The sequence below is a fragment of the Nothoprocta perdicaria genome, unplaced genomic scaffold (genome assembly GCF_003342845.1).
Source record: "Nothoprocta perdicaria isolate Ctin4 unplaced genomic scaffold, notPer1 scaffold_278, whole genome shotgun sequence".
NCBI classification, from domain to species: domain Eukaryota; kingdom Metazoa; phylum Chordata; class Aves; order Tinamiformes; family Tinamidae; genus Nothoprocta; species Nothoprocta perdicaria.
The window spans coordinates 532,990-552,781 of record NW_020455508.1 but is presented as its reverse complement, the minus strand read 5'-3'; the positions used below and the strand labels follow the sequence as shown (position 1 = coordinate 552,781).

At 38.3% G+C, this 19,792-nt stretch overlaps 1 protein-coding gene across 2 annotated transcripts in view; it reads right to left on the bottom strand.

Moving 5' to 3' along the window:
• Positions 1-19,792, bottom strand: part of SDCCAG8 (serologically defined colon cancer antigen 8) — a 101,553-nt gene that overhangs the window by 24,446 nt on the left and 57,315 nt on the right. The window contains exons 16-17 of one of the 2 annotated variants that reach the window (XM_026041084.1): positions 13,042-13,173; positions 12,468-12,559 (exon numbers count right to left, since the gene is read on the bottom strand). In XM_026041084.1, the coding sequence (XP_025896869.1) occupies positions 12,511-12,559; positions 13,042-13,173 (181 nt within the window). In that variant the 3' untranslated portion in view covers positions 12,468-12,510. Of the gene's footprint in view, positions 1-12,467; positions 12,560-13,041; positions 13,174-19,792 lie in introns of those variants that run through there. The other variant, XM_026041083.1, reaches the window with a different exon arrangement.

Sequence of the window (19,792 nt, the reverse complement as noted above, 5' to 3'; positions counted from 1 at the left end):
TCTTTTTCCATTTGCCTTTTACTAATCTGCAGAAGGGTCACATATAGGGCCAACTAAGAACATATAGTCAGAAAAACAAATCCTGGACACAAATCAAACATGACAAACAAAAGCAAATGAGTGCTAAATTTGACCTAACTGCCTAACAGAAGGAAGTCTCCTTATTAGCTCAYCTGACAATGTGAGTGAAGAAATCACCTGGAATTCACATAAACTTGTATTTTTGATCACATCATCAACAAATGGATATGCTTCTAGCACGGCACTTTTAACAGCAAAAACTGAGGTAATAAATAGCTGAAAAGCATGAGATTGACAGTTTGCTTAATACTTTGCACMTGGGAAAGAAATCTACAGACACTGTAGGTTGTTTTGCTTAGGATCTCCTCCATCCTTGATTCTCTTTTGGATAATCCCTACAAGAGGATAAAACTCTGGAACATTTTTGTTTGCTTACTTTTATGGTTTTTGCTTTTTTCAGATTTTTTGGAATTTGCTATACCTGAATGGTTCAAATAGATGCTAGCAATTTCCAACAGACAACAGTACAGTACAATTTTAGAGAGAGAAACGCTTAGCTTACAAAGCCCTGGAACACTGCAGTTGGTGCTTGCACACATCCCCTCACATGTCCAGCATTTCTACTGCAACTGATTTGCACAGTTGCATGCAGAACCAGATGACCAAACTAATACATGCCATTTTTAAAAGGTGAGCTCAGAGCTTTCAAGAATATCACAACGTATTTACTATAAAAGCAATTGTTCCAAGATGGTCTTAGTACCTGCACGTACACCACAGCGTTTGGGTCACCTAATAACTGTTCAGAGAAAACCATGAACTGCTCTTTCAGCCAAAYGTGAGGGAGGCAGAGGGAGCGACACCGTTACACACAGCCCTGTGTAATGCTCAAACTCCTTTCAGTTTCTTCATCTTCATCTTTCTGTGGCAACTTTTTCAAGGGGCTGACAAGGTAAAATGGGCTGTGTTCCTGTTCAGCTAGCAGCTTGCAGCATAAGCTTTCATGCACAGAGAGTCCTCAAGCTGTGGCAGGGCTTTTGCAACCTCAAATTTAAAAGTGATGCTGTTCATCTGAATGTGATCCACAAACAGGCTACCAGGAACACTGGTAGCCTTCTTCCTGCAAGAAGGACTCTGCCTGAAAGCACTTTAAAAAGGGCACTTTTTAAAGCCTTGCTTTAAAAAAGTGGTGGAGCCTGTTTTCTTTTAAGGTGAGGTATGAGAGCGCTAGTTCTGGTGCAGGAGCTGTGTTAACATCTCCTGGATTAGATACAGGAGAATGAAACACTGACATTCAGTCTCCCAGTTTAAGTCATCCTTATCTGTACTCATATTTTTGGGCAAAACTACAATTATTATCTCACAATCTTTGAATATATTTCTAAGCAGTGTCTAATATTCCTGTAAACATGGAAGTTTTAAATCTAGTCTTAAATTTAGCCTAAGAGTATTGATTATATATATTTAGAAGAAATGCATTGTGTAAGCTTAGCACGTAGCCTTACCTTTCTCAATAATATTATGAAAGGCTTTGTTTCTTTTGATACAGCTTGAAAACAATCCCGTAAGTACTGAAGAATTTAATGATCTAACATCYTTTCTCTTCCCCGTCTCTACCCAATAGAAAACACTGAAAACTGTATTTTGCTATTAGTCAATTACACAAAGTGTTTTTTTTTTTTCAAAAGGAACATTTTGCTTGTAATTAATTTAAATTAATTTTATGCTGACATCATCTCATTGTTCACTAACATTGTCTTACCTTTTTCTTTCATTTCAAGGAGAACATCTTCTAGAGTAGGTCAAACATGGTCTGTTCACCTTTTTCTTCCCTAACATAATATAGAATTTGGACCCTGCAGTTCAAGAATCAACTTCAGAAATTATGGGAAAATCTCTCAAAAAGAYATCAGCATTAACTGAGGAAAAACCTCCAAGATTCTCTACAAAAGATTCATAACCGTGCACYGGCCATGCCATACAGATACAGTGCTGACAAAATACAGTGCTCTATGAGATGGGCAGAGAGTACACAACACTGTGGAAGGAAAATATACCCACGATACTGTCCCTCAAGCTCTTTTCTTCATAGAGGTGCCATAGGATTTTTAATACTTAACAATGGTCTTTAATGGGTTTCTGAAAGATTCTCMAATATTATATATTGGATAGTACTCTATTTAAATCACAAGAAGTGAATTACAGAGTAGACCCTACTAGAATTTGGGCAATGTGTTCCAGAAAGTCTTGGAATTTCTAACACAAGTCTTAGATCACTAACTACCCATTCCAATTAAGAACACTCCAACAGACAGTGACAAAGCCTATATCAAGCTTGTTGTTCCATGCCAGCTAAACACAAAACACCTATTTTTCCATGCTGGCTAAAAGTGCAGACACTGAAGATGAACACTGAAGATGAGCCTGGTCAACCTTCCTCACAATGATCAGGATGGTGTCCCTCCACTTCCAGAGTCAGAAAGACATGTACAGAAATYTCAGTTTTAACTACCATGCTATACAATTATATAGAAGGAGCAAAGTACTACAKCTTGGCAGATATCTTACAGGGCCCTATCACAAATAACTACCTGGCACAATTAACCTTTTGGCACAAGGTTTGCATTTCTTTTTGCTATTCTCTAATTCAGTGGAATCTGCTTTTCTTACTTGTTCCAAAACCAACAGCTTTGAATCCAGCAATGTCAAGAGGTCAACAATTATACTGCACAGAATATACCCTGAAAGTAGGACTGACCCTATAATATGTCTTCATTTTCCCCCTTTGATCATCCTTTTATTTGACTGTATTTCAGTAAATTATCCATGTAGTTTTTATTTTGACAGCTCTCTTTACAGCAGTAAAACAAAATGTGTGCATTGCAAATGGCAAAGATTCAAATTTCAGCTATGTTTATCCAAAATAGCACTGAACTGCTTCTGTACTTATGCTATACTGCCTACAGCCTTACGGAAGGGGAGACAGATGGGATGAATTTAGCAGGGAAACAGCTGTGGCTTGAAGAAGAGACAAGCAAAAGTTTTGCTATCAGGCTTCATTATGTATCAAGGTACCAGTAAAATGTGTATCCGTAAGGCAGCCAAAAAAGTGTTTTTCATTTGACTAGTGATAATTACCTTTTCTCAACAGCTGACAATGTTCTAGGTGGCATTAAATAGGTATAATAATTAAGCAACGAGATAAGACAGGCAGTGCCTTGCTGGGGATTAGTGCTCGCCTCGGGTGTGTTGTGAGGCACAAGGCTGAAGGGTGAGGAACTTCAGCCACCCGAGAAACACAGCAGTCCCCCAGAAACGCACTGCCCACAGTGCCTTACTGCCATTAAAAAGGGAAATTTAAAAGGGACAGAACGCTGGACACAATTGCTGTTCATTTTATTGACATGGGTTAACATTAAAGAGAGCCAGTGAAGAAATCCCATTTGTGCCCAGCCTTTGAAAGCCTGGCTTATGCCTCAGCTCAGCTTGTTTGGGCATTTTATTCATTAAACCGATTTGGGAAGCAGAAGCACTTGCATCGTCTAATACACGGGTGATACTGCACAGCAGATTACAAGAACTGTCATAAAGGTAAAAGCTGAAGCTGCATGGCTTTTAGGGTCACAGGCTTGCAATGCATGCTGTTAATTTGCTCTTTTAGTTCTATTAAAAAAAGGAAAGAAAGAAAAGAARGAAGAGGGAAGAAAAAAAGCCGATTTTGATTCTTCGTAATTCACATAGCTTAGACTAAGGCTAAATCCCTGCTACTGATGGCAACTGTAGCACTCAAAAGAGGGCTACACCCCTTTACATAAGGAGAGGGAAGACTACTGTAATTTCAACCATGGCATGAAGACAGGCTTGGAACTGGAGGCCGGGAACGACTTGGCCACCTTAACTTGAAACAAGTCCGAACTGCGAAGACCCTTCAGGATCAAGTGCTAAATAATGAGATGTCACATGTTACGTGCACGGAGCTAGGGCAAAATCTGGCTCTGCAGGTTTAACAGAACATGTTAAAAAAACAACAACAAAAAACCTCTCCTTTCTCACCTTTCACATATGAATTTACTTACAAAGAGCAAGTTAAACATAGAATTACCTTATTACCCTTTTCCCATTATCAGAGCTTCATTTCAGAACCAAACTGGAAGCTCTGAGCACAAGCAACTGCCCTGAGGACATCAGAAATGCAGATGCAGCTCCCACCATAGTGTCTTTATAGTCATATAGGACACTATATGTATGTAAGTATATAGTATATGTAAGTATACTAAGTAGACAGTTTGCACTGTCACAACCAGTTTACATTTATATTTAAATTTTTAGTATGGCATGTTTTTTAGGGAGCACTCCAAAATGGGTAACAAATATTACTAAGCTATAGAGAACAATATGAATTAAACAAGAAACACACAAAAATAAAAAAGCTGCAAAATCAGTTTTCATGAATACAAAAATAAGTCTTCAGACTCATAATTCAACCTAAGGCATTTCTAATTAAACTGAAATTAAATTGAATATATATATATATGTAAACCCAAAACATAAAGGTAGGAAATTTTTGTTTGCTTGCTTTTAAATCTAGCATTATTTCTAGAATTTTGCRGAAAGTGGCACAAAACATATCAAGGCTAAAAACAAGGCTTAGTGCAGGTTAGACTTTAATACAGAAAACGAGAGCATCCACAGTTACGGTGACTTCCACAGGAACAGGGCCGACCCCCTGGAGATGCAATCAAAATACTAAAGTTACCAGGAGAAAGCCACCCGCCCATCGCCTTGCAAAAATCTACGCACTTACTCTACTAAGAACATAAATTGTCATTATTTTGGTCTCCTTCTCTTGCAACAATAACCTTGGAAGTAGGCAGGTGCCCAGATTTTGTTACGGAGCTGGTAAATTTTCATGACACACTTGCAAGGCTGTTTAAATGTTATTCATCTGTCTTCATTTTAAGTTCTCTATTATATGAAAAAGGAGGATTTTAAATAGCCTTTGTCTAACAGTCTCAGTGCTACRGAGAGATAGAGGCAGCAGCAAACCTGCTCCTCCCTAAAGCATTTTGCCAAATGGGTTAATAGTCAGATTTTACTAGTAAAATGAGCTTACTTAAGACCCAATAGAGAGATCCCAGTTGTTGGTGAATCCCCAAGTAGATACTTGCCACTTAACTACTGCATAGCGTTAATCTCAGAATGGGTAATCATAAAAATATGATGTTCTTAAGTATCACAGGGATATAACAGAAACACAGTGTAGAAAATTAGATAAAACAGAATCAACACAATATGGAAGAAAGAAAATGAAGTAACTACATTAATTAAAGATTTTCACAACTTAATTTTTAGACTAAGGCATCAGGACTTTTCATAAAGCTTCCAGAGCTCTGGGTATAAACCTTTATTCTGTGGCTCTGGACACATKTTAGCAGATGCATTAAAGAAATTGTGACATGTTTTTCATGCTATACTTTACCATTAAGGAATTTTGTTTCCATGATCCTGCCAGCACAGGAGTACTTTGATCCAGTTTGGTTGCTTCTTATCCACCTCTGAGGAAGAGGATCACAGGGGTGGGGCAGAGCAGTCCATGACTGGTTTTCTTAGGGCAAAAGGAAAGCAAAGTGGTTCGAGAAGGAGATGCAGTGGTTAAGAGGTAAGTGGTTGATTAACAGTGAAGGATCATGCACCATCATCTGAAGCAGCTGCCCACCAAAATTAGAACAGTTGCAAGTTGGTGCAAATGTAGAAGGATTAAATGGGGTTTGACTGGAGAGTCATGAGCACACTTCTGTCCTAAGATGCATGTGTCTCCCAGCACCAAGGTGATGATCTACGTGGGATCAGCAATTCCAGGGTCTTGCTATATCAAAGAAGGGTCTGGGCTGGGCTCCCAAAGCTGTAACTTTTATCCACCACTTTAAATGTTTAATTTCAAGATCCAACAACTACACTATATATTAAAAAAAAAAAAAAAAAAGAAAAAAAAAAAAAAGAACAACAGCCTAGAACCTTATGTTATGCTGTTCTATATCCCACACATATCATGGCTTTTTATGTTCCTGGTCAACGAGAGCATGAGCTTGCTATTAGTGAGCAGAAGGCTTCGCTCCCAGAAGCTGCTGGTATGGGTAAGAACTGTTCTYGTGTAGGTGCTGGAGAAGACTGTGTACATCAAAGCAGCAGAGGGAGGATATTCTCAGGAGTGGACAAGGACCAGACTCTGAGCAGAGGAGGTGCTAGCGGGAGCGTTGACAGCTGTTCAACAGGGAAGCAGCAAACCCGGCTGTATTTCCACCATGCTCCTCTTCAGGACATAGACCATCCTTCAGTTCAAGCTACCCCTTTCGCTGATATTATTCCCCAATTTCTAAAACACAGAAATTGTGGTGACCAGCTGTCTTGATGTGCAAAGTGAACACAGACACTGAGCTTTTCTCCTCTGCACCTCCCTCCTCACATGGGCTACATGGCCAGGCACTCTACCCAGATGCACGGCTAGCTAATCCTTTGAAGAAGGTAATTCAGGCAAGTATTGGCCCGTTAATCTAACTTCAAATGCAAGCAAGGCCTACAACAGTTCTGAAGGARGAATATAGAAGGAAATAAAGGTAAATGAAAAATGTGAGAAACTGATACATAAATTAAGCCAAACAGATTCTGTAACAAGTCCTAAGTACTCTGATAGCTGATTTTTTGATAAAGGAAATGCAATGAATCTTACCCACGTTAGCTTCAACAAAACATTTAAAACCGTGCCACAAAAGCAAATGTTAACTAAACTAAGAAGAAGAAGATGGTGATAAATAAAGGAGCTGTCAGGTTGATAACTAAGTAAAATAGAGTGTACAACTGAAGATGAGGAAGAACTAAAAATGGATTTCTTCCAGTTGAATTTAAACAGATTTTTGACTATTCTGAATAATGACTCAGCACAAAAAGTGGGAGTGTGCTGATAACATTAAGAGAAGGCATCAGTTTAGAGAAGATTGGAATACTGCACTAAAAGAACTAGATGACTCAGAACAGTGGAACAGCAGAAATAGGATGAAATTTGCCAGTACTAARTATTAAACTAGGACTCCGTACATTTGGAATTCATAGCACCAGTTTCTGCGAGGAATTTAAAATTACTTGAGATGAAGAGGTCCGGGATGCACCTCGCTGATACAGAAGGATTATCAGMAGCCAGTATTATGCAGCAGTCAAAAATAATAATAACCATAAAAAAAAAAAAAACTCTCAGTCAGGATTTCCTATTAAATATATTAATTCCACATATAAGATACTGAAACATCCTCATCCAAAACACTGTAGACAGTTCTGATTGCCCATCTTCCAAAAAAAAAAAAAAAGAAAAAAGAAAAAAAAAAAAAAAGAAAAAGATTGTCAACCACAAAACTGGGGGTACCTGGAGAGCTTACTGGAGTAATAAGAAAGAAAAAGCAAGGTTTCACTTACAGATCATCAGAAAGCCTGAAGAGATTACAATCATTTTCTGTAAATAAAGTGTAGATTAAAAAAAAAAAATCAAAAAGAAAAAAAAAAAAAAAAAGAAAAAGATTGTCAACCACAAAACTGGGGGTACCTGGAGAGCTTACTGGAGTAATAAGAAAGAAAAAGCAAGGTTTCACTTACAGATCATCAGAAAGCCTGAAGAGATTACAATCATTTTCTGTAAATAAAGTGTAGATTAAAAAAAAAAAATCATACAGGGAACAAAGAACTACTTGCATCCATTTTTGCTCAAGGACAAATAGGTGCAAGTTACTGGAAATAAATGGAGGCTGAAAATAAGAAGAACCCAACCTAGCAGACCAGCAGCGCTGGCAACCGCTTTCCACATTGGAGTAGTGTGGCCTAATGACTGTCACAATGGAGATGAATATATTCCCAAAGGAAAAAAATATATAGTGATAACTTCAGTTGAATACAGTACTCGGTGACCTAGAACACACCTTAGCAAGCATTATTACGTACTCTAAATGTGCACCTGAAAATTGTGAGCAGTATTTCTCCCTGTATCTGCCTGTCAAGAAGGATAAAAACCAAGCAGCACATTATTTCACTGTATTTTCTGRAGACCTTGCAGTTCACTCCCTGTATATATTTTCATGTTATGTAACAAGGAGGCTAATGTTCTGCTTTCTGTGTCTTTCTATATACTTGAACTTGCTGTTCGAGTAGTTGGAGAACACATCTTTAAAAACAGTGTCTGGGGGGCTTGTACAGTCTTACATATAAACTGCTTAAATGGAAATACTAATGTAGATTACATGCATATAAAAGCCTAAATAATATATGCATATATACATATATTTACACACATAAGTTTGAAGAGAGGGAATAACGGAAGATTAAATAGATAAAGAAATACTGAGCGGGAGAGGAAAAGGGAGGAAGAGATTTTAAGCATCCAGTTTCTATTCCAGACCATGTGTATTCTGCACAAACAGCCAAACACATTAAACAAAAGCCAAATACATTTTCAGATCCTGTCAGGATTTGCTACATTATGTAKATATATTAAAATATACACACTAAATCCTTTGATTATTTCCTAATAGTGCGTCTGGAGTTTATGGTCCTCAGCCTACAACATGAATCTATCAAAGGGCACTAAAAGTAATATCAAGTAGCCAAGATAGTCCCGAATTCTGGACCAAGCTGTCACCTGTCTGCAACACAAGGCAGGACATGGTGACCAGGGAGCCTTTTGCAAACCAGCTCCGTGAGCGAGAGGCCACGCAAGGTGCGAGGTCCTGTGCCAGTGAAACCCCACCAAAGATACAGGGGCAGGAATAACGATGCTCAGGAAAGGCAGGAGGGGCCATATGCTTATCGCCCTTTTCAACAGAAAAAAGGAATTTAGTTTTTCAACTAAAACGGCATTTTTAGGCATATAATTATATTTCAAAACTTGCTTTAGTCACTGAATAGTAACAATTATTTCATTGTCCCCTAAAAACGCTAATCTATCAATTAATAAAATTAAAGATGGCAATATAGTCAATAAATTAAGAAGAGCTGGATGGGGTAGGGAAAGGGTTTTTTCAGCAATTGTCAATTTTTTTTTCTACCCATCATTATTTCTGGAAGACATAAAAAATACTTGAATGCAGCATGTGAAATGTTTAATGTGCTATGGTTGCTATGTTTTTTTTTTTTTAATCAACTGATTTGTCAAAGAAATCCCAAATTTGTAATCAGAAGTGGAATAGTGAAAGCAAATCAGCTATCTCAAATTAACACAATTCTTTCACACATACACTATCAAGCACGATCTTTTAGTAACAACAACAACAAAAAATAAATGGTGGAAAAAACCCAAAAACGCCTTTAAAGTCGGTGTCAAACCGAACGTCATGTATTCTGCCCAGCTCCTCGAGTGGTCCACTTAAGAATCCATTTTAGCTACTTTTCCAGATAAGGTTATCCATGAGAATCATACATTTCCCCATAGGTAGAAAACAAATATAATTTGTCACATGTTGTGCTACACAGACATTTCTGCACAGTTGCTGCACGTCACTAGAATGTCTGAAGGGGAAGACACCCCAGGTAGTTGGCTGCAGACACATCTCAGCAACATGGCACATAGCACAATTTGACACATATAGTCTTTATAAATCCAATGTCTATGAAGTCAAACAAATTTCCTTCTTATTTATAGTAACAGGCAAGAGCAGATCTCTGCCGTCTTGTTACACAGATGGTTATAACATTTTTGTAGTTAACTTACAACCACTGATGCCTGAGGAATAGACACACATCTGCCCCAAATTGCCAGTCCTGTAGGCTCTTCTTTTTCACTTTAGCTACCAAAAATACAGTTGAAATACATGTCAGAAAAAAAGGCTACCACAACAAAAAGCCTCAAAAATTTGCCTAAAATGTATCATTACTGTTAATGTTACACAGATTAAACAGTGATCACACACACATCAGAGGAGAGGAGAAAAAGAAACAACAACAACAACAAAACTGCTTACCAAAACAGAGGTTTCAGAAAACATGCCCGATTCCAYGGACTAAACAATCTTTGGAAAAAGGCATTTTAGAGACATCACACGCTCATAAAAATTATTGTCTATACCCTCTTTATTTCTTGCACCTGATATGAATGATAGGCACGGATGGCTCATTTTATTTTAAGTAAATAAATAAATTTTTTTTAAAAAAGAAAGTTACTGGGATCTTCTTCTACACATTATCTGGTCAAGAAAAGAAAATATATATGGAGAAGAACTAGCTATATTAAATTAAATGCTTCACATTTTAGACATTGGCTGTTCCTTAGAAGAAAATACTTATATAGATAAAGTGCAATCAAATGCTTGCCCTACGAGAAGAATAGATGCAGAAAAGTAGAGCTGTAATTGGGCTCTGTACATCCCAAGAGCTGTTAATCAAATTAACTGAAAGCTTGAAATATTCTGATAAAATCCTGACCCATGGCAGCTTGATCAAATGAATTAATTGTAATGTATTAATGAATGTATAGATAGTGCATCTCAGCATATCTCTGCCCTTTGCTGCTTACTCCAAAATTGGAAGAGATCAGAGCTTGAAAGAAAGTGGGTCTGCATTTATAGAACTGACCTAACTACAGAGGTGAGAGTGGCACACTACTGCGCGCTAGAATTTGGTTTGGAAACATAARAAGAGGATGAACAAACATTTTAGGTACCATTATTTATTTGATTTTTATTTTAATTCTTCTGAAATCTGTTTTTGCACAGTGGGACACAGCAAGATAATAGAAGGGTGGCTTAAGCTTTTATTTTTGCTGTTTTTCTATCTCAGTAGTTATTAAAAAATACATACTTTCAGCTGTGATTTCTACACACATCCACAGACTGGGATTTTGCAGAATTTAAGCATAAAAATTGCTTTAGAATTTAAGATCTCTGCCACATCACAGGCAAGATTTCTCTTCTCACAGACTCAGATCTACRGAGTCACTGTGCTGACCTGCTCATTTCCAGCAGCACAGCAGTGACTCTGYGCCACATGTTACCTAATACCTCTGAGATAATATACTTAGCCACACAGATTGCTGCCTAAAATTAAAACCATGTAGCTGAAAAAAATCAAAACAGTAAGAAACTAACATGATATACATTTGAAAGCAARGATCCACAAGGTTGCTGGATTAATAACAATAAATGAAAACCCCTTTTAAACTCCACTGCAGTATTAACATGGCTCCATAGTCACAGCAACTGCAAATTTTTTAATTCAAGTTCCTGGATATCTACTTCTTTTAATGGCATATTTCACAGAGCAAAAGCATACTGAAAGGGACAGATACTCATATTATATTCAAAACATCGATTAAAGCTCATCTTTGGTGACTRCAATTTTAAAGCAATCTTTAACAAAAAAAGAACTTGTTATATCATTTCAGACAATATTGCAGCACACATTTGGAGAGAAAAATAGGAATGGTGAAGGAAGTTATCCTGTACATTTTCAGGAATGCAGGTATCACAGCCGCCAAAACTTTTATATTCTAAAAGCAATGTTGACTGATCAGCCTTCCACAAAATAGTTACATCTGTTGTAGTCTCATAGCAGAACACAGGCCATGACAGGGATTTTTCTTAAATACAAATACCACATTTTGTTCTATAAATGCCCCAGATGAATTAATTAAAAATAATCTTGTTTTTTTTAAAAAAAATAATTTTCTAATGGGCGCTAGAAGAATAGCAGAAATAAAATAGACAGGAAGTTACTGCATGTGGTCAGGTAACAAAAAGACAAGGGCTATTGGTTATACTTGCTGTTTTTCTTCACTTGGAACTGAATAGTTCAAGGCCAATTTATAGCATTTGGGAACTTATACTGAAAAATCTATTTAGGTTTTGACATAGGAACAGGAATCAAATTATATTAAAATTTTACAGCAGGTTATTACGGCAGCTTTGTCACTAATTACCTGGATTTTTAATAAATACAGTGCAAGATCATCATTAAAAGGATGTTAAAAGAGTCCCCCCCTCCTTAAAATGCTGGTAAAGTATATTGGCCATGGTTCAAACACCTACTAATCTCTGCCATATTTACATATTCTGCAATATTTAACATGAGACGCACTATCACTGTCCTGTTTTCTCTCCTTGCTGTCATCAAAACAGCAGCAGAAGGTAAGGCACTGCCTGCAGCACGAYCACGCTGTTTTCAAACCACTTCTCTGTTCTGGATTAATGCTTTCAATCTTTCCTAGTGTATAATCACTGCTGGTACGGCAGAGCACAGGTCCAGCAGATCTATTCCATTCTGACATAGAGGAAAGGTTGTCCTAAAAGCAAATCACTCTTAATTTCAACCATACTATCTCTAATATATGGTACAGCAGAGTGTGTGTGTGTGTGTGTGTGTGTGCGTGTGTGTGTGATTTATATAACATACTGTCTGTATAGTAGCTCCACACTCACGTTGCTGCAGCTGCTCCCAGATGATCCTCAGAAAGCCACGGTTTCACTCAAAGGCTACTTGTATCCAGAAGCTGTTAATAGTATTCTGAATACTAGGATTTAATAAGATTTTTCTGTTTATTCAAGTTCTACATTTCTGAGCAAGTTAAGATGTCAATACTGAAAAATACAGCCATTATGTGCCACCATAGAATCCACATCTGTAGCCTACATTCACATTACTGAATATCCTCCTCTCTCCTCCCACCCTCTGCGCTCCGTATTTTTTTGCGTATGGTAAGACAATTCATCCAAGTTAGAGCAGAGAACAGCATAAGCAGCCCACACACATATGTACTAGGTTTAAATTCTTTGGAAAACTATATTGTACAAGCTTTCRTTTTATTTGTCCAAAATGGCACAAGCAGAAGATGTTATAAAAAACCTCCAAAGAAGGACGGCAGGGTAGGGATGCAGTCATTTTCATGAAAGAAAGAATATTACTTCCAACAACACAGTGTCATTTTCCAGTTTCCACACCACAACGGGTACAGTAGATCATACCATATACTGACAGATTAACAGGACCTCCTACCTCGACTTCATCCTCTCGTGCATCCTCCCATGCTGGATACATTGTTGCTCCAATTCATCATTCCTTTTCTGCATCTTCTCCAATCTGCCATGAAGATACTCTTTTTCCTGACTAAGCTGGTTGACTTCAGATCTACAGAAGTAAAACAGTGATGATGGATGTTGTCAGATTTCATCCTGCAGCGTGCCATCAATATGTGACTTCAGCATTTATAAAATTTCAAGCATGTAGATATAATGCATAAACAGGCTATTATCAGAGCTCTCAGGAACAAAGCATGGATTCAAATAAGGAGGCAGGACACGATGCTGAAGGGCAGCTGGTAAAAGACACCAATGGCAATTACCCAGCTACAGGTCAGCTAACTTCAGGCTAATTTAACAAGCATGCCATTTGATATCATGTGCTGATGTTAAGATCACTAAATGCAAATTCATAGTTGTGAAGCAACGATTTGGCCAGCACTGTGAGAATGTACTTCGCAAGCTCTTCAATCACAAAAGCTAACATCTAATTTAAAAAATGGATACAAAAATCCTACTGTAATCGCCTGAACTCTCACTACTGCTATAGTTTTAGAAATTTTGCTACTATAATAGGCCCCAAATACAAGTGGAGATGCATCACTATAGGAGGAAAATGAACATAAGCTTAAGAAATGAGGTATAAACCATGCAGACATACTAATCTCTGCATATCCTTTAAGAAAATTAGTCACTTTAGCAATTCTTACTTTTCACGAGTGAGCAGATCTATGAATGACCYACAACTGCTACTTGCTACATTTCTAACCATCAGCCCATGAAAAAATAGGCATGAGCTGTTTCTTAATACCACGAAAGGATATCAGATAAAATTGTGATAAAATATACATTATGCACTTGTACAGTGTAACTCTTCAGAAAAGGTTAATGAGAACATGTCAGAATCTGCTATACGATCAGAAAGGAAGGATCAGAAGCAAGCAAATTTGTTTTATGGCATCTGCCATTCCAGATCTTGAGGTTAAAAAGCTCCAGAGATATCTTTAAATCATAAAATTAAATACGCTGCAGCTACAGAACAAAGATGCTTTACCTTGTAGACGGCTACAGAATGCAACAATCACTGACATTTAAATAAAATAAAACAAAGTACAGGGGGACTGGAATACTCTTCCTTCAAAACCATGCTGTTATACTGACAAGTCAAATCTGGAAATGACAACATAATCTTTCCATATATAAATAGGGAACAATACAAGATATCATCTGTGAATCTAAAAGAACAAGAGCGACTTTGAAAAACTGTGTGTGGTGAACTGAACGTTGCAGCTACWGGTCTACCAAGGAGGATCACTGAAAAGTATGACAGAGGCGAGCCCGTTAAACTCGTATGCAGGAGAGGGCCCTGGATGCTGACATAAAAACAGAGAGGAAGTTGCAGGGAGGCAACTGAAGTCCAGGGGTTACATCAAACACTTAACAGAAGTGCTAGTCAGTGCGGAAGGTCAGCGCTAGGGAAGTGTCAGCGTTTGGACCAAGCAACGTCATCGCAGCGTGACCGTGGTCTTCACTGATACTGATATTGCCAGAAGGCAACGGATGGAGAACAACAGGGGTTCCTCAGAGAGCACAAGCTCGTGAGAGATGTCACACAACTCATCTCAACCAAGTGGCAAGAGGGATTCAACTCAGCCGCCGTCTTGGGTTCCTTTCCTGCCAGTAAARGGCAACCTTAGGATGTGGCCTGTGGGGATACTGTGAATGTTTCTGTTTACAGAGTCTCCCACTTGTGGGAGTCTGCTTTTTAAATTACATTTACATGTGGTTAACTGATTCACAGAAGCAGCAGAAGCAACTTTCAAAATAGTAAAAATCCAAAAGTTTTAAGGGACTTGTTCACTCCTCTCCAGCACCTGTAAGGTGCTGGAATTCCTTCTGGAAGGATTAAGGTATTCAAACTTTAGGTACCTCAAAATAATATGCTACCGAAAGCCCTTAAGGAAAGGGCTGTTTACCCTCAAATAAAATAAAATAATAATAAAATAAACTTACTTAGAGGTTATTAATTCTTAAAGAAAACAAAAATATGCTCAATTCATTGAAAACGACTAGCATGATCTCTGAKACATAAAATACAGATCTAAATGCTTAATACTTCAAATGTTATACTTGGCTTGYGGTCTTCTCCTGAAATCCCTCTTCGCTAAGACTTGTCAGAAAAAAAAATTAGTTAAAAAGTGCATCTGCACAACAGTCCTTAGAAGTCTAATATCTCAGAGATTGATCACTGGGATTCAAGTATTTAATTCCATTGAAATTTTGACAATACATATGAAGGGCAGAATGCCTACCAAAATCAATGTTAAAAAGTTTAGGCAAGGAAACAGGCAATGACCAAGGGACATGCACTGGCATTTAAAAGAGAACACTGGTCTCAGGACAGGGATGCAGATCAAGAGTTTTCATTATCAYTTGACTTAAATTCCTTAGGTTGCTCTGTACAGACCCCTTACCTGGCTCAGTTTCCTAAGGTAGTCATAAGACAATTATTTCTATGTGAAATATTTTTTAAACAACTTCAGAATGTTCAGTAATACAGAAAGCTACAGAATTGCAAAGAGCCTGAACTGCCAAGGGAGGCTGTGGAGTCTCCTCTGGAGCTCTTACAAACCTGCCTGGATGCCACCCTATGCTCTAGATGTCCCTGCTGAAGCAGGGGGGTTGGACTAGATGATATCTAGAGGTCCTTTCCAACCTCAGCCATTCTAAGAGTTCTGCTGCTGGAAACGGCACGGAACACGACCGCATGTCCAGAGCACAAGCAGCAATCCCACCCAGCCAAGGTCAGGATAACCACCGCTGCCCTGCTCTGCTCACAAGCTGCCACACGCCATGGAGAGGGGAGAAAGRAACAAGCTCCAAATGGCACCTTCCCAAAAATCTGAGGGCCTCCGATGTGGGAGCGACACAAAGTAGGAAAGCCTCTAAGCGGGATGCTCGGTGTGCCGGGGCAGAGCCCACCAGCCGCGGCACGGACGTGCCCGCCGYGCTCCACCACAGCTACCCTGCCCCAGCAGGAGAGCCAGGGACGGCGAAAGCTGCTGCAGGGAGAAGCTCCCGGAGCTACGCTGAGCGCGCAGACCTCTGGAGCGTCGCCATCGGGCCGTGCTCGGCAGGGGCTGCGCAGAGCCGCAGGCGGCTAGCCAGAGGGGGAACAGTCACGGCGCTGTAGCCRTGCGCGGCTGGTAGGACTCCTGTGGAATCAGTATTAGTTCAAAACTGCCCAGAGCATAGAGGCAGCTTCACATTGATTTTAAAATATAAAATGGAAGCTCGCTTCTAAATAGATGTGCAATAGTGCTGCAGCTTTGCCAAATCTCATGTAATTGTTCAAAGTGATTGATGATGGAATGAGCTGATTTTTCAGCACTAAGATGGCAGCGCTGCCTTTACTCCTCCAAACAGTCTTTTGCATTACAGCACTCGGAGCCTCAGCACAGAGGTTGTCTTTTTAAAGCAGTGTCTTTTCCTACTCTTCAAATCACTTGCTTGCATAGCAATTACATACAWGCTGCAAAATATTTTGGCTGATACAATGAGTATCAGGATAGTAATTCTTCAGATAAACTGTATATAACCTTTACAACTGATCCTGGACACGGATCCTGTTCCATATTGCTGTCCTGCTACCTTCAATGAACATTTTACTCGTGGTATTGAGTGCAGTGCAGTCAACCAAACATGCAGAAAAATAGTTCAGCTGAGTCTGTGTTCTTTACTTCAATTAAACTCACACAGTTGGATGCCTACTGTTGCCAAAACAGTAATATAATTTATACATTATAGTCCAAACAGTAAAACTACACTAAAAGTCATTTAACAATATTTATAACACCATAAAATACAGTGTTAAAATATATGAACTGCAATATGTACCAAAATTATAAAATTTGTTTCTCATCATCAGTGATTAAAACCAGGATCATTGCTCTAGCTTCAATACTCACAACCCTGGTGACAGATTAGAATTCAAATCTTAATGATCAATTTACAATTAACAAGATAGAAGTGAAACAAATTAAACCAACCATTATATATAACGAGACCCAATGGACTCCCATTGTTCCCCTTAATTACAAAACGCAAACCACAAATACACAGTGGGCAGTGTTAAGCATTAATCCACAACCCAGAAATTCAGACAGTGACAATCAGAGGRAAAAAAATTAACAAAATAGCACAGAAGAATTCAACAAAGGACTGTGTTTTTCAACATGCCTATGCATACAAAAACCTGCACAGATACTGTCTGCTTCCTGTACAACTTGAGGGCTTTATAATTTGTTGACACTATCTATAATTTGTTAACACTGTCTTTCTGAAGCTCTTTCTTATCCTAAACATAGGTTCCAGCTTACACATAAACAAACATTTCAGCTTAGATCTCTCAGAAAGTCTGTGTGAAATATCAAAACATCCATGCAGCTTAGAAATGTCCCACTTACATTGTGCTAATAATTATCACAGATAAATTTGAAATGCCTCATTAAAAATGGACCTTTGAAATGCTATAAAGAAACAGAAAATTTAAATAAACTCACTATTACATTTCTTACCAAAAATACTTGGGTGTTTTACCTATTAAACAACACAGCTGATATTATGCAATTGTTTCTTAACCCCATGGAAACTTAGGTGTAAAAAAACCCAGCAGTACAGCAAGAAAATGCATAACTAGGTTCAACATTCACATCCAGAAACAACATTTCTGTCTTAATCCTTTCTTGTGCCCTGGGATAAAAATGTGTTAGTGTTACGGTCAGGACCTCCACAGTAACTGCAGTTTATGGTATGGTCACTAAGCCAAAAGGAGGGCAAAATAATCTTTTCTGTACAATTCTTTGCTTTATGATCTGCATTTACTGATGTACACACAAAGTAAAGTTGTAAGATCTTCCAAGGATGGCATTTCTCCAAACACAGAGATAGAGGATCCCACCTCAGAAATGTAGTTCTCCACTACCATCCAGGACAGTGAGCTATGGAGACTGCCTTTAAGAGAGATGCTACTGAAGGATAACCACAGTTCTTCATGTAAAACTTTGTTGAAGCCATTTTCTGCATCTGACTTTCTGCCCACATCACCTCGTGAAGCYGTCTCTTGGCTTGCCATTTTCCACCACCACCAGTTCCTCTCTGTTCCCATTTTCAGGCCTTTTCTCAGCTCTGCCCTTCCCGTCGGCCCATTCCTGCATCTCGCTGCAGCAGCTCCCACTCCCATGAAGGCAATCTCAAGCTATATTAGGGCCCCCTTTTCAGGTTCTTGACACAGTGAGCTAATGCTGCTAGGTGGAGAAACACTTGGCAATCTCTGCTATTTATTTTCAGATAATAATGTGTTTTCACAGTATGTTTTCTGCCTTTCCTGCACCCTTTTACAGTTACTAGTCTGCGACGGTGAGCTCTAGCAACAAAGTCTGTGTGTGTTTTTATTACTGGAATAATATCATTTGAACATTACTGAAAATCTATTTAATTTTATATTACTTGAGCAGAGAAGCTCTGCTTTTTCAGGAGAAAATCCCATCTGCTCATCTCTGGAGTACCCATCACAACACTGAAATGGATTGAAAGGGTGCTTACGTTTCCTTGAGTTTCTGATTCCTTCCCCAGACACTCTGTATGGGATTCACGTCGCAACTTCAGCCATGTATCAGCTAGTCAACACTTTATATTCAGTGGAAGGTAGGCTGGGCAGTGGAAGGAGTACATGTGGGAAGCATCTTACATGCCTGCCATCTACTTAGTCCCTTAAGACCATTCTTGGAAACCAGATATTGGGCTAAAAGAAACCTCTCCCTGACCGAGAGTGGCCCCCCTTATGTTACCTCAACAGGGTGACTAAATCCACCCACCAGAATAATCATCATAACCTCAAGACCTATTCTGTCTCCGCCGAGCATTTTTAGTCAACTTCTGTGCATAAGATGAATCCTACCCCTAACTACCCAATTCACTTTGCATGAAATTTGCATAAGTTGCCGAATGCCAGCTCACCACGTAACTCCTGTTTCCTAGCCTAAATATGAACCTCGCGAAAAGTTTCAACATAGAGATGAAATATCTATTTAAAAAAACAGAAAATCAAATGAAAGGAAAAAAAAAGAATTATATATTAAAACAGGAGTATGAGGGCTGCAATTACAAAATTCCCAGTTATTTAAAACATGATAGTCTTCTATGAGGTGTAATATTAAAATAGATACCTTAATACTCTTTTATTTTAACCATTTATTGCTTCCTGATTTTGTTCTACAGAAGTTTTCAAATTGCTTTGCATTTAGAGCTGCTATTGATTTTAACAAGCATGTCACAAAAGAAGTGGTGGCAGAATTAGAACTCTAATGACCAAAAAAAAAAAAAAAAAAAGACAAGAATTTTTTTCCAGAGATAAATATCTAGTATGCAGTACTGTGAATTTAATTAATACAACCAAAAAACTACAGTTTATAGAACCTGAAATAGCTATAACTTCAGAATTGAAATTGTAGCACTTTTGTTAACTATTTTCTACTTTTCATATTAACAATATGAATATCAGGAAGAGTATAATAGTATAACCTTTTTATACTGAAATAGTAAAAGTAATTTGAATTWATGGTGAGAAAATCACAATTTCCCTGGATAAAAATCCATATGTTTCTTTAATGATGTATTCTACATTCACACTGAGAAGCTGAATAGCAAATGCAAATAAAAATAAGAAA